Here is a 12,937-nt window from a genome sequence, read left to right as displayed (position 1 = left end):
GGCAGATGGGTTTGAAGCTGGGTTGGATGCACCAATGTTCCCCAATACCTCACTGAGGTTTCTCCCCTTGGCTCTTCTCCCTAATTCTTCTGCTCTTGAGGAGCATTCAGTCCCTGCCTCTGCCTGGGCAGTAATCAGTACTGACCGCCTGTGGTGTGCCTTAAAGCTCAGCTTTTCTTAGGTTGGCTATTTTACTTGGCACTGGAAGGACAATATTCCCTGCTCTGCCATTTCTCCTGAGAGTTGGCCTTGAAGCAAGACACTCATTCCTTCTCCCTGAAGGAGACACTCCTCTGAACATTCCCTTTCGTTTGATCTCATTCCCTTGGTTTGGGGGGTTTCATATCAACACTTCTCCATATGCCTTCGTCTCCTTACCCAAACAAGATTCTGATCATTAGGCTGTAAACAATTCAATAATTATGAAAAGATTCAATCCATTTTAAAGTTGATATACCGAGCACAGTTGAATTGCTTTATCCCCAAGTCTCTAGAACCATTTTAGATCCCCTCAGATCTTTTGCTTGGCCTTCAGCTGCCAGGCTGGGGGGCAGATCCTGTGCCATATGAGCCCTGTGTGCATGTTTCGGGTAATGCAGATACTTCAAACATCTATGAGTGTTCAAATGTAGACTACGAGATAGAGACAAATGATTAAAGACGCAAAAGTGAAAATATGAGAATCCAAAAACTGCGGGAGTGGTTGCATCATTTTTATTTTCAGGAGCAAATTTGCCCTCTTCTTTAATTTGTCTAATGTAATAATTTCCTTGTAAAACAGTTTTATAAAGGAGTCGTAAACTTCTCATTTAGATCTGTTTATTTTAGTTTCTGGATTCACAAAGGCTGAGGTTTTTATTTGTTTCCAAATTTCAGGAGGCAAAAAAATTTTTAATCTCGTGTCTCTCCTACTTTCCAATCCAGGTTGCGGAGCAGGTGCATGTGAAAACCTTGCCAATGTGGAGCTCTTCGTTTTTTACAAGATTCCTGCAAAAAGTTCATGTTTTTTCCTGCCCCTGGAGAATCCATTTCAGGTCTGAACACAGTAAGGTGCACTAGCCTTTCAGTAGACATTTTAGGATCTGGACTACGATTTGATAGTCTTTTTTTTTGCTAATACATAAATCCACAGACTCCTGTGACCACAGAGGATTATACAGGTGTAACGGCAGCAGGAGTCTATTTTTTCTCCACTTTTTGTGAGCTTTTACAGGTGTCTCCAAAGCCATCCTTCAGCCTGGCCATTTTAAACAACACACAATTGTCTCCACTCCAGTAGAGGACAGACCAGAAAAGCAATGCAGAAGAATGGTCAAACTTACTAGATACAATAGGAGAACACTCCTACATATCTCATGGTGCTCACTGAGCTGTATATCCTCATATTATTCTCCTCTCTGAAGCGCCGACTGTGCTAACCGTACATCCTCATTATTGGGTACCATTTTGCATCTCAAGGGGAACAACTTTAGTAAATCAGAGCTGCTGCGCTGGAAGTTGTAGTCCTCCAGATCCTCACAGCCTCTGTTGTTATTTAGTCCAGGGTTCCTGTGAGAAAAACTAATGTAACTTACAGGACATTTCCATTGCAATCTTATGTGTGTCTGTTTTCTGAGCTATGTTTGCACTTGGAGAAGGTGATGTTTTTCATCAGTTAGCTGATATCTGTGAAAAATTACAATTTAATTGGCCTTACCAGGAATAAAAATATTTTTTCCATTCTCTGCCCCTGAATTTTAAATGTTAAAAACACTTATGAAAATATGGGAGAGTTCCACTGAAGGCAAGGTTTGAATAAGGGAATCACTGTAGAAAAGGTATTGGAAGCTGGTGATCACACTTCATTTTCTGAAGCTGTTCCTTCTCATATCATCGAAGTACTCAAAACAAATCAGATGTTTGCATTTCTTGCTCCTATTAACCTTTAATCAAATCGTATTTATCCCAGTAGTACCAGAAATCTGATGTAACACAAAGTCTTACAAAAAAAGACTCTGAAGCCATAGAAAGAACGTGATAACTGAAAGCATGACCACAGTGCAGGAAGAGGTGGGAGATGATACGATTGCACTGTGGTTTCCTGAGAGAGTTTCTGTTTGTACGAAACAGCTAATCTTATCTAACCACCTTTGTACATATTGATTTACGTGACCTCCATTAACCTACTATCTGAGGCTTTTCCAAGTATTTATCTTCAAAGATAGAACCAGATTAAAATGGATTTTTTAGTCTCTTTCCAGTTCTAACATTTCAGAAAAAACCCACTCAATTTAAACACTGCTTTTCACTTGAAGGTTTGGAGACAGAATTATGAGAAGAAATTATTTTTTCATGAGCAAAACAGGCCCCTGTTCTTTTCACTACTTCTTGCCAGCAGTTGCCACCAGCCCTGGAGAGGCTAAACCTCCGTTTCTAGGTCTTTACTAATTCAGAAGAGGGTGGACGTCATCTGCAAGACGGCAATGCCAGATTGTGGATGAGTTATAGCACCGTTGCTCGATGTTTGCAAGATCACCAGGATGAAAACCATCACGGAGGCCGTAACTCCTCCAGGTGAGACCCACACACTTCAGAAGAAGGCAGAACCCACTTGTACTAGAAACAGGACATTCATTCACATCTAATACTGGCCAAAAAGGCCCACAGTCATAATCACAAGAGTACTTTTTTGGTCTGCCCAGTTGCCTTGGACAGTTTGGGTACACTGCTGTCAGACACGCCAGCTGACTGACTGCAGCTCACCCTGAGAAGAAACAGAAACTCTCCCTTCACCACATGACGCTTGGATCTTTAGAGTGGCAATTTCCTCTTTAATTGTTATTTCTCTCTCATTTCCCTGCTATTTTCTGTTGACCTTCTTCTGGTGATGGAATGCTACAAGTCAAACAGCCCTGAAAATTTTTTTCACAAATATGGATGTATCTGCTACAGCCTACCATATGCAAAGAAATAGCACTTGTGTACTTGTTACAGCAGATCCCTTCTCAGAAAAACCTGAAGCCAAGTTGACCTGAGTCCCGAGGGTCATTAGTTTTTCTGGATATTCCATAACTGGATACCCTCAGTAAACAAAGCATGCACTCGTGGCAAAATAGCCGGTGCTTTTGTAATAAACCTTCAGACTTTTTATTAAACATTGCATAAAGACTGCCTGCAAATTCCAGCTGGCAGAGGGCTCCCACCTGGCGACAGTATAAGAAAGTTAAAATCGACTGAGAGGCAAAATAGCCCGAGGTCGATGCCGTTTCAAGCCTCCCGTCTGCTCTCTCCCCGGAGGCAGCACGGGAGCCGAGCGGTGATGTTGGTTCAGGTCCAGCATCCTCAGGGTGCCATCCAGACACATCAGGGCTCATCAGCTGAGGGCTGGCGTAAAGAACGTCGTCCTTTACTGAGTGATCACCACCATGTGTGTAGGGGACCCTTCCCTCCCCAAGCATGATGACGGTCACCTCTTTTCTATGTGCTTATTGCTTGTCCTGACTATTTTATTGACTATGAAAAATAGAAAGTTTCTGGAATAGACATTGCAGAGAGAATTTCCCCCAAAACAAAGTCTTTACACATCGTTGGAAACCTGCTCATCACAGATCGGAAGGAGCCTTCCCAGATATTGCTTCTGTAAATCTTATTTTTTTCCTACTGTCCCACCGTGCAGTCAGAGTATTTGTGGTGGTGCTCTCTGTCTAGACTTCAACCCAGCTGCAGAATGACATTATTAAACCAAACTCCACCTAAAAGTGCAACAGGAGGAAAACTTCAAATACTGCATAATTCTTTCTTTTTACTGTAGGTGCCCTTTTATCACATCACCATATAATTTCCTATTTCTCTCAAAAATATTTTTGGCAGTTAAAAGGGATTACCCCAGTTATGAAGAATTCTTATCATTTTGGGACTAATATACAAAGTATGACCAGAAAAGAGGTTATGGAGAGGCACAAGCTCATGCATGCCTCTGTGAGAATCCACTGCAAGGGCATCAGAATGCCTGGACTGTGGCCACAGCCGGCTCCAGTACTGAATCTGTAGACCCCAGTACGCTACTTTTTTTTTCCTGAAGGAAAAGCCACCTTCTCTTCACATAGCAGATGGCTCCTCACACTCTTCCATTAACTGGCAATACTTCTAGGAGTAGACGGAGAAGATAATCCACTTCCATGAGAATTTCAAGTTCTTCCCATCAGCACCTTTCTGAAGGCGAGAAGATAGAAGCAGCAAAGCTCATCTCAGTGCTTCAGTGAGCTCCCTGCACTAGCTATACATTGAGGGTTTTCAGCTGAAAAGTCAACAGTCTTGTCTAAACTGACCCTGCTCTTTCCTCCGGGACCTTTACTTGCCTAGGCAGCCTGAAATTCTGCCTTTCGTACCACAGGATCCTATGTTGCATGACCACCTCAGGCTCTCTGCTGAGGTATCTGTTTATCAAATGGTTATCTTCTCTCTTCAAACCAAACAACCACTGGATGTTGTTATCTGGAAATTATTCTCCCTCTTGATAAATGTAGGATCTCCACAGCTTCTGTAAAAATAGTCTAATTGGGCTGAATGTGATAGAATCTAGAGGTAGACATCTGGCCCTATCGAAGGCAATGGCAGAATTTACCTGGATTTGAGAAAGACAAGGATTATAATCTTGATATATTCAGTTATCCTGAAACACTAGGCTGCCTTAAACCCACACTGGCCTTTGAATCAGGAGTGTATACATCTGTGTGCCTGCTCACGCACTAACAAAGCACTATTGTCTCCTGCAAGTCTCACTTTTCTATGGTCTTATAGAAATTCTCTGTTGTATGCCAATAGCTCCCTCCTGCCAGGAATCCCTGCTTTGCTCAAAAAATCTATTCAATTGTTTAAAACTGATGAAGTAGAACCGTAGCTTGGTTTTCTGAAACCAAATTTGCCAGCCCTGTATGAGTGATTCAGATACACATACTGTCTCTCAAATGGCAGTGCACGTACAAGTGACGTTCTTATATTTAACACAGTATGAAACTCAGAAAGCTAAAATAATAATGGAATATTTGAGTATTAGTGAAATCAAATGTCTCAATCCACCTTTTTGCCCTGCTTTTAGAAAATTTTGTAATTTTTTTAGTCCAGAACCTGCTGATAATTCAAAATCCTTTGTGCTCTAAAAGGACATGTGCCTCCTACTGTGCTCCAGGCATAGATGTAGCAAGGGGAGGTGCTTCCATTAGTACCATGCTGTCAGGTACACTCTGCAAATCAAGTTACCCTGGAATTAGCCCGTGAATTTGTCGAGCATCACCTCCTTGCCAGCCGGCAGGCATCCAGCCCTGTATCACTCTGGCCCTTCCAAAGGTCTATGTACACAAATTAGTCGCCTTTCTCACGCACCTGGGCTGTTGTTAGTTAACCCATTAGATCACACTGTTACTGATGCCAAAGGATGCAAGGAAGAATACTAGCAAGCCAACCAGTTAGGTACTATGGGAAGCTTTGAAACTACATGAAGGCAGAACTTGTATTATTTGAATTTTTAGCAGCTTGACAGCTGCTGTTCAGAGGCTCCCTGGCAGTTGTTTGGCCAGCAATATGCCACTGCTATGCTTCTAGTCCACATTGTCTGAATCAAAGGAGATCTGAGTGACAGTGTTGACATAAGTCAAGCCAGCAGCTTAGAGGACAGGCAAACCTTGGAGGAAGCAACAGTCTCTTGGGTATTACCAATCTACTTTTTTACTTGAATCTGTGTAGAATGCACTTTTTTCTCTCTTGCTTTCTATAATACACCTCCTGGGCATATACTCTCTGCATTAAACCTTCACAGCAATGGAGCCAATTACTTAGCTTTCATATAGGACTAAAGACACCCTTGCTGTCAGTACCAAGAGAAATAGGTAGAAAATATAATGATCAGGCCCATGTTTCCTCCCCCAGTCCCTTCAGAGCCTTTCTGTAGGCTCAGTTCTCTAAGGTCCTTGCCCTGAAGCTCGTGGCTCATTTTCTCAAGTAGAGAGACTGGCCTAACCTTGTTTCTCCAACAGGCTAGCCCCTCAAATCTTCTTTGCCTTCTCCCCATGGCTTGCTTCTCTCTTTCTCTCTTTTGCTCTCTTGCCCAGACAAATTCAGGAATGACATGGAAAAAGACACCTGGTTTAAGTGGTGAACTTGAAAATGAAAAAAACACTGTAGATTTGATAAATTATTCAATTTCCTGCCATGGAGGTTTTTTATTAAAAAAATGATATGAAAGTTGGAACAGGGGATTTGCAACTGAGCATTAGATACTCATGGTTTTACTACATGTTTCAGGATTAAAGAGGATTTAACTCCAAAACAGAAGTTAGTTTGATACTACCTTCACTGATTTACAGATGTGATACACAAGTGCAAATATAATGGACTAGGTTGCTTTAGTCCATCAAAATGCCCAAATAAACTCAGGATCCATTTCCCTCTCTTCTCTGAAGAGAGTGTATATCATCATTAGAAGCCACCACAGGTCCAAAACCCACCTCACAAAAAAACTTGATTGATCACTTAAATCACTGAAGTCTCAGAAAGCACCTACAGACTTATATACCAATATACATAGAAAATGTTTTAACAGAAATTCAGCAGTCACAACAGTAAAGCCATTAAGAGGAAAACACTGTTTCTATGATTGGCATTCTGCTGCTCTACATTAACACAGAGTGCTGGCCTAGGTTATCTTCTGCAAAGGAGACTCCATATATTTCGGTTTCTCAAAGGAAGTCCACCTTCTCATAGGTCTTTTCAATGAGGGTTAACATGTTCTTCAAGGCAGCTGACTGCTGAATAGTGTTCATATCCTTTAAAAGACCTTTCTGATTTTTGATCTTCAAAATTTCTTCCTAAAGAAAGAAAGAATAATAGACAACAAATAAAAATCAGCTTTCATTAAGTCCAACAGAATTTTCACTTTCTTGCAGCCTAGCTGTACCTAAATACAGCTCAAACAAAAAAAGATTTAAAGACACAGAATGAGACAGTCTTCCTTCCATCAGTTACAGAGAGATAAATTTCAGAAATTATTACATGTTCCCTAGGACCATAAGGTTCCTAGGAAAAGACATGTGATCCTTTAAATAGCAGTTTTTCTAGGGTTCTGTTCTGCTTTTAAAACATAGGCATATAGTTCTCAAGAAAAAAAAAAGAAAAAAAAAAGAAAACTTTCAGGTATTTCAGAATTGCCCCCTCTGGCAGAGGTTAAGTGATAAGAGCACATTCTGTTGCCTTCCTTCTCATAGCCAAGGTGTCTCTAAAAATATATTCCCTGCTCACCTGCAAAGTAGGTGCCTGTAAACTGCGCCTGGGGAGCTCTGGAAGGCAGAGTGCTCCACTGTCATTTTCCTGGAATACCTAGAAAGGGAAAAAGAGAAATTAAAAATAATCCAAAACCAAACATCAGGCACACATGTAGGAAAATAAACCGGTTGTCATTATCTGACTTCTGAATACTAAACTTCCTGATTTTGTGACTGAAGTTGGAAAGATTGAAAAGATATATAACTGAAGGCAAATAAGTCCTTCCTTACATGACACTCTCTGCAGAAACAGCTTGTATTGTATAGTTCTGGAAGCTAGCCGATTCCTCTAGGTTAGAGGAGTGCAGCAACATCTTTTGGAAATACCTTCCTGGCCTTTTTTTCATCTTCCTCTAACTGGTTCTTGAGCACCTGGATTTTGTGCTGCAGCTGCTGTATAGTTTCTTCAATGCGTTCTGCTGATTGCTCAGCTTCGTTTATTTCTTCCTAAAACAAAACAAACACCAAACCAGAACAAAATTTACTTTAGAGATGGTGGACCTTTTGTGTATAAGATACTGATAAATCAGCATCAGCTGAGTCACTGAAAAACCATCCAAAAAGATACATTGCTTTGTAGTGAAGGTGGATGACAAACATGAACAGTGGACAACTCGTCCACAACAGCACAGGCATAGCCAGCAGTCCATCTACTAAAAAGTTACAACACACTGAGCAGCAGCAGACAGGCAAGATATTTTCTTCCCTTCCTTGCCTTGCATACCTGCAATTTTACCAAAGACTCTTCATTTGTCTCAAGCATTTGTTTCTCTGCCATTTGAAGGCTCGGGATATTCTTCAGGTTGACCAGCTTCCCCGGAGGCACTTTTAAAGTCTTGAAAAATCTCAGCACCCTTTATTACAGAAAAAGGAAAGCATGACTTGTTTGGAGTTCTTTGCAAAACAAAAAGAAAACTGACTAATGACTTCTTTGGGAAAAACTAAACTCAGTTTAGCCCAATTGCTGCCAGTGAAGTAAAATGATCCAGACAGGAAGAAAAGCTGTCTTGAATTGTTTTCCAAAATCATGTGGAATAGCTGTCTAAGGAAGAAACCAGGAACAAGAAATCCCACCATTCTAACCTTTGCTATTACACTGACACTGTGTGGTTTTTATCCCATTGGCCTCTACACTCCGTGACTGTAAACTGATGTGAACTAATATTTTCCCAGTTCTGACCTTTCTGTTTTTCAAAGTAAAAGTAAGTTCTAAAAGCAGCATTTTTAACTGCTTCCAAACGAAGGCCATTTTAGTAAAATTTGTAAATGCTTTTGTGAAACATGATATATAGTTTTATGCCAGAGGAAGAGTTTTAGCTTGGTCTCAAAAGTCCTTCTGATTCTGAGGAAGACTTGAATTCTTCGAAGTTTTATCTGTCCGTTAGACACAGCAAACCACCACAATTTCCATGCATCTCACATGAGATTGCAGAAGTTTGGCAACTCAGAAATTAAAATTGTCACAAACTAAACATTAAAAAAACCCCAAACAAACAAACCCAAACATTTATGAAAAACCTGCTCCTCATATTTGAATCTTGAAGTACTGTAAGAATGAAGAAAGCAACACATAGGCTCAGGCTCTATGCTGATAAGAGCCTGGTATACCGACACACATGCACACAAAAATTTGCAGACACTCAAGCATACGTAATTATTCCCACAATGACATAAAAAGGCTACAAGTTACGCCTCAACACAAAATTTCAATTCTCTTCGAAGTAACTTCAGCAGTCAGAAAATGAATTAGCATTTAAGAAAGCTTAGCTATAACTGCTCCCGCCACTATCATAAAATGATAACAAAATAAGTAGCCGCCCACAAATTTAAACCCCATATAAAAAATACAAAGCTGATTCAAGGACCTCTGAAGAATACCTCCTAGGTTCTGTTACTCATATAGAAATAGTTAAAGTGAGTCTTTCAACAACTCTTGCTTGTCCACTTCAAGCAACATATCGTCGAGGTACTTCCCTCCTTGCTTTTGCATCAACTCTCCCTTCCAAGATTTCTTAAATGAGACTGCTCGCAGGAGCAATTCTGTAAGCATGGTACAAAACAACTGAGTAAACTAAATCCCTTCTCTCCCTCTTCTTTTTTTTTTTTTAATTATAATTTCTTACCTTTCTTTCAGTAAATTGAGGTGCCTCTGAACATCATCTTTTCTTTCAATTCGTTGGCACAAAACAGATCTGGAAAGAAAATAAAGGCAGAATTTTCATCATGAACCCTGCAAGCACAGAGAACACATCAAGTGAAGTGAACATAGTCAGAACTTCTCTAGCTAAAAATTTCCAACTTCAGATAGAAAGTTTTACATTATACTGGACAAAATTAACACAGCCAGCCATATTGCCCAAAAAAGCTCCAAAGCTTTTCCAGTTCAAGCAATGCTATGATTTTTACTTTATTCCTTGTGGAAACCAAGAACCACCACCAGGATATTTGGCACTTACAGTATTATTGAATCCATAACAGTTTCCAGAAACTGCCTACTGCTCTCTGAGAGAGTCTGCCAAGATCCTGTTTTAGCACTGGTTAGCTTCACCTTTTTTGAAGAACCTTTTTCTCCTGTTTACATAAAGGAAAAAAGGAAAAGGTATGATTTGTCATACCTGGATAGAAAGCTTCGTGACTCAATTCAGTCAGATCATAGTCAAAGGTGTAACAGTTAAGATTTTTCCATGTCACAAAACTATCAGGTCAAATCTATCCACACTAGGTGGTACTTCTTATTTGCAAGTCACAAGTTGTTCAAAAATCACAAAATAGAAAAGGTTCTTTCTTACAGCAATTTCATTCTAAACAGATACTTTCCTAAAAATCATTGGCAATACAAGTGAGAAAACACAGAATGAAATAAACAAAAGAGCGGGAATATACATAAGAAGAAACTCAGTTCAGCAGGGGCCTCATCTCATTTGTAAGTTCAACACAACACATGCCAGTCTTAAGACCGAAGGTTAACAGAGAAGACATGGACCTGACCTGTGAAGAGAAAGTTAAAATGTTCTGGGTGCTTGTGGTGGAATTTTACAAGAGAATAACACTACTTGCAAACAAAAGCATATGATTAATACGTGCATATATAACACATATAATATTAACATACACCGGCTAAGACTGTACTGCGAATACTCAGTTACTGTTCAGAGAGAAAACTTTGAAACTTATTTCAGTGACGTTTCAGACAGCTATGATTTCAACATAGCAGTTACTACTTTTACTTTCAGTGTTTTTTCATAACACTGAATTTGCACGAGACAAACATAAGGAAAGAATACAATCCTACCTGCAGGGGAATAGTCCCGTTGTTCCTTAGCTTTCCTTTTGACTGTCTGAGTGACCTGAAAGGAAAGCAATTCACTCTTCTTAATTCCTCCCATTCCAAGAATGAGGTCATGAAATAAGAAACACACAAGAAGTTTGGCTATCCAGCCACATCTTGAGATCATGCCATTCCTAAGTTCAGTGCTTAAGTGAGCCATCTCCAACAGAAAGCTGTCTAGACCAGTCCTGAGACATGCAGAGACTATTTTCCAGAACTGAATAAACATCACCTGAGCTGAATGAACTCCATCACTCTGGTCAAACAGATGCCATGCAGCTCTTCAAAACTGCACGCCCAGCTTGCCTTTCTATTAATGATCAGGCAATGCTTCCCTCTACTTGTCACAGGCACAGTAGCATGCAACTAGAAATTCTGGGAGCAGCTAAGTCAGTGGGTCTCAAAAGAGCTGTTCACACTGGACATTTTCTCAAGAGGACTACAATTAGTTAATGAAATATTCTGCATAAATTCCAGTAAAAAAATGGACACAAATGCCCCTTTTTTTCCCCTTTGGTTACTTTTGATCCAAAATAATGATTACCTTTCTTTTTTGACCTTGTTTTCCTCCTTCTCCATCTGTTCCCTTTTTTTTGCCGGAAGGCCCTTGCTGATTTTCTGATTGAAATGGTTTTCTTGCTGATTCTCCACCAGCGGTCTTCCCCATTTTACTGGAAGATGTGTGATGGCGTTTCATTACCTGTAAACCAAATGGAACAGGAGGAAACAAAAACAAAATTAAAATCCAGCACTTATAATCTATAAAGTACAAACCACACATTAACAAGCAAAATGACAGAAATACCTAGTGCTAAATGAGCCCAAATTTTTGCATATGGGCTAACCCAAAGCCTAAATCTTCCACATTTATTTATCTAAGTGCGGGACTACTAAAAAAGCATCCCCATTTGCCTTTTAGACAAGTGTTATGGTTTAATCCCAGCCAGCAACTAAGCACCACGCAGCCACTCACTCACTTCCCCCCACCCAGTTGGATGGGGGAGAGAATGATGGGAAAAAAATGGTAAAATTTGTGGGTTGAGAAAAGAACAGTTTAATATAACAGAAAGGAAGAAAATAACAATAATAATAAAGTCACAACTAGAATAATAAAAAAATTCAAACATACAAAACAAGTGATGCATAATGCAATTGCTCACCACTTGCTGACTGATGCCCAGTTAGTTCCTGAGGGGTGATTCCCCCCAGCTCCACTCCCCCCAGTTTATATACTGGACATGACGTCCCACGGTATGGAATACCCCTCTGGCCAGTTTGGGTCAGCTGTCCTGGCTGTGTCCTGTGCCATCTTCTTGTGCCCCTCCAGCCTTCTCGCTGGCTGGACATGAGAAGCTGAAAAATCCTTGACTTTAGACTAAACACTACTGAGCAACAACTGAAAACATCAGTGTGTTATCAACATTCTTCTCATACTGAACCCAAAACACCATACCAGCTACTAGGAAGAAAATTAACTCTATCCCAGCCAAACCCAGGACATCAAGTCTTTGCATATTCCACATTTCTTTCTAAGCTTAAAAGCCAGCATGCCTGCATGCCAAAGAGCAGCCACAGCAATGCACTAAGAGGAGCCTGGTTTGTTCTTAAAGGCCTCCAACAATAGACATTCTTTATCTTTCTAATGCAGCTCAGTGCAGTGATCCTACTACCAGAACTTTTTACCCTAGCACCTAACCGTGACGTTCCTTGCTGCAGTCTAGAGTTTCTTCTCTTACTCACTCTAGAGATGGAGGGAAAAGAAGTCACACAGAAGGGAGTAACCGTTGGACCCCACCAGCCCGCTCTTTATTGAGTACAACGACTCAGGTGTATTCAGTTGCTCTTTCATCCCCTCAGGCCACTTCTTCCCTCCCGCAAAGGCCCCGTCCCGGCTCGCCAGGCGACAGTCGCGACCGACACGAGGTAAGCCAGCCCTGCCTCCCCCCCGCCTCCCGGAACGACGGATTTTGTGGGACAGAAGTTACAGCGTCCCTCAGGCTGCGCGGCCCGGACTACAACTCCCGGCATGCAACGCTCCCCGCCGCCGCCGCCGCGCCACAGGCCCACCGAGCGAAAGGCATGCTGGGAGTTGTAGTCTTCACCACTCACCCCCCCCATACCGCCCAAACTCCTTCTCCCCGTTGTTACCGAACAACACCGCGGGAACCTCCACAAAACCTCCCACCAACTCACCCCGCCCCGAGAACTCACCGCCCCGCCGCCGCCTCCTCAACGCTCCCGCCGATTCCGCCTCAGACCGCCGAGCCCTTCGCGAAACCGTTTTCCCTCCCTCTCCGCTCACCCCACGGCGCAT

At 41.4% G+C, this 12,937-nt stretch overlaps 1 protein-coding gene across 3 annotated transcripts; it reads right to left on the bottom strand.

The window, feature by feature from the left end:
* Window positions 1–3,768: 3,768 nt before the first annotated feature.
* CENPQ (centromere protein Q) lies at window positions 3,769–12,923 on the bottom strand. 3 transcript variants are annotated; one of them, XM_049819345.1, is made up of 9 exons: window positions 12,835–12,923; window positions 11,168–11,323; window positions 10,588–10,642; window positions 9,752–9,866; window positions 9,419–9,487; window positions 8,020–8,149; window positions 7,623–7,742; window positions 7,273–7,350; window positions 3,769–6,842 (listed from the first exon to the last, which is right to left on the bottom strand). In XM_049819345.1, the coding sequence occupies exons 2-9, from the start codon at window positions 11,318–11,320 to the stop codon at window positions 6,714–6,716; spliced, it is 849 nt and encodes a 282-aa protein (XP_049675302.1). In that variant the 5' UTR covers window positions 11,321–11,323; window positions 12,835–12,923; the 3' UTR covers window positions 3,769–6,713. The 3 variants fall into 3 exon arrangements, with proteins under 3 accessions (XP_049675302.1, XP_049675301.1, XP_049675303.1); XM_049819344.1 differs by lacking the exon at window positions 12,835–12,923 and adding an exon at window positions 12,364–12,612; XM_049819346.1 differs by lacking the exon at window positions 12,835–12,923 and adding an exon at window positions 12,207–12,343.
* Window positions 12,924–12,937: the final 14 nt, after the last annotated feature.

Source organism: Accipiter gentilis, chromosome 16 (genome assembly GCF_929443795.1).
Source record: "Accipiter gentilis chromosome 16, bAccGen1.1, whole genome shotgun sequence".
Lineage (NCBI taxonomy): Eukaryota > Metazoa > Chordata > Aves > Accipitriformes > Accipitridae > Astur > Astur gentilis.
This window is presented reverse-complemented; position numbering and strand designations above follow the sequence as displayed.

Excerpts from the sequence above, each read along its gene's own strand:
- CENPQ (XM_049819345.1), bottom strand. The coding sequence starts at position 11,320 with ATGAAACGCCATCACACATCTTCCAGTAAAATGGGGAAGACCGCTGGT. Across the intron at positions 10,643-11,167 it reads AACAAGGTCAAAAAAGAAAG|GTCACTCAGACAGTCAAAAG; the intron begins GTAATCATTATT and ends CTTTCCTTTCAG. Across the intron at positions 9,867-10,587 it reads ACGGGACTATTCCCCTGCAG|GAGAAAAAGGTTCTTCAAAA; the intron begins GTAGGATTGTAT and ends TTATGTAAACAG.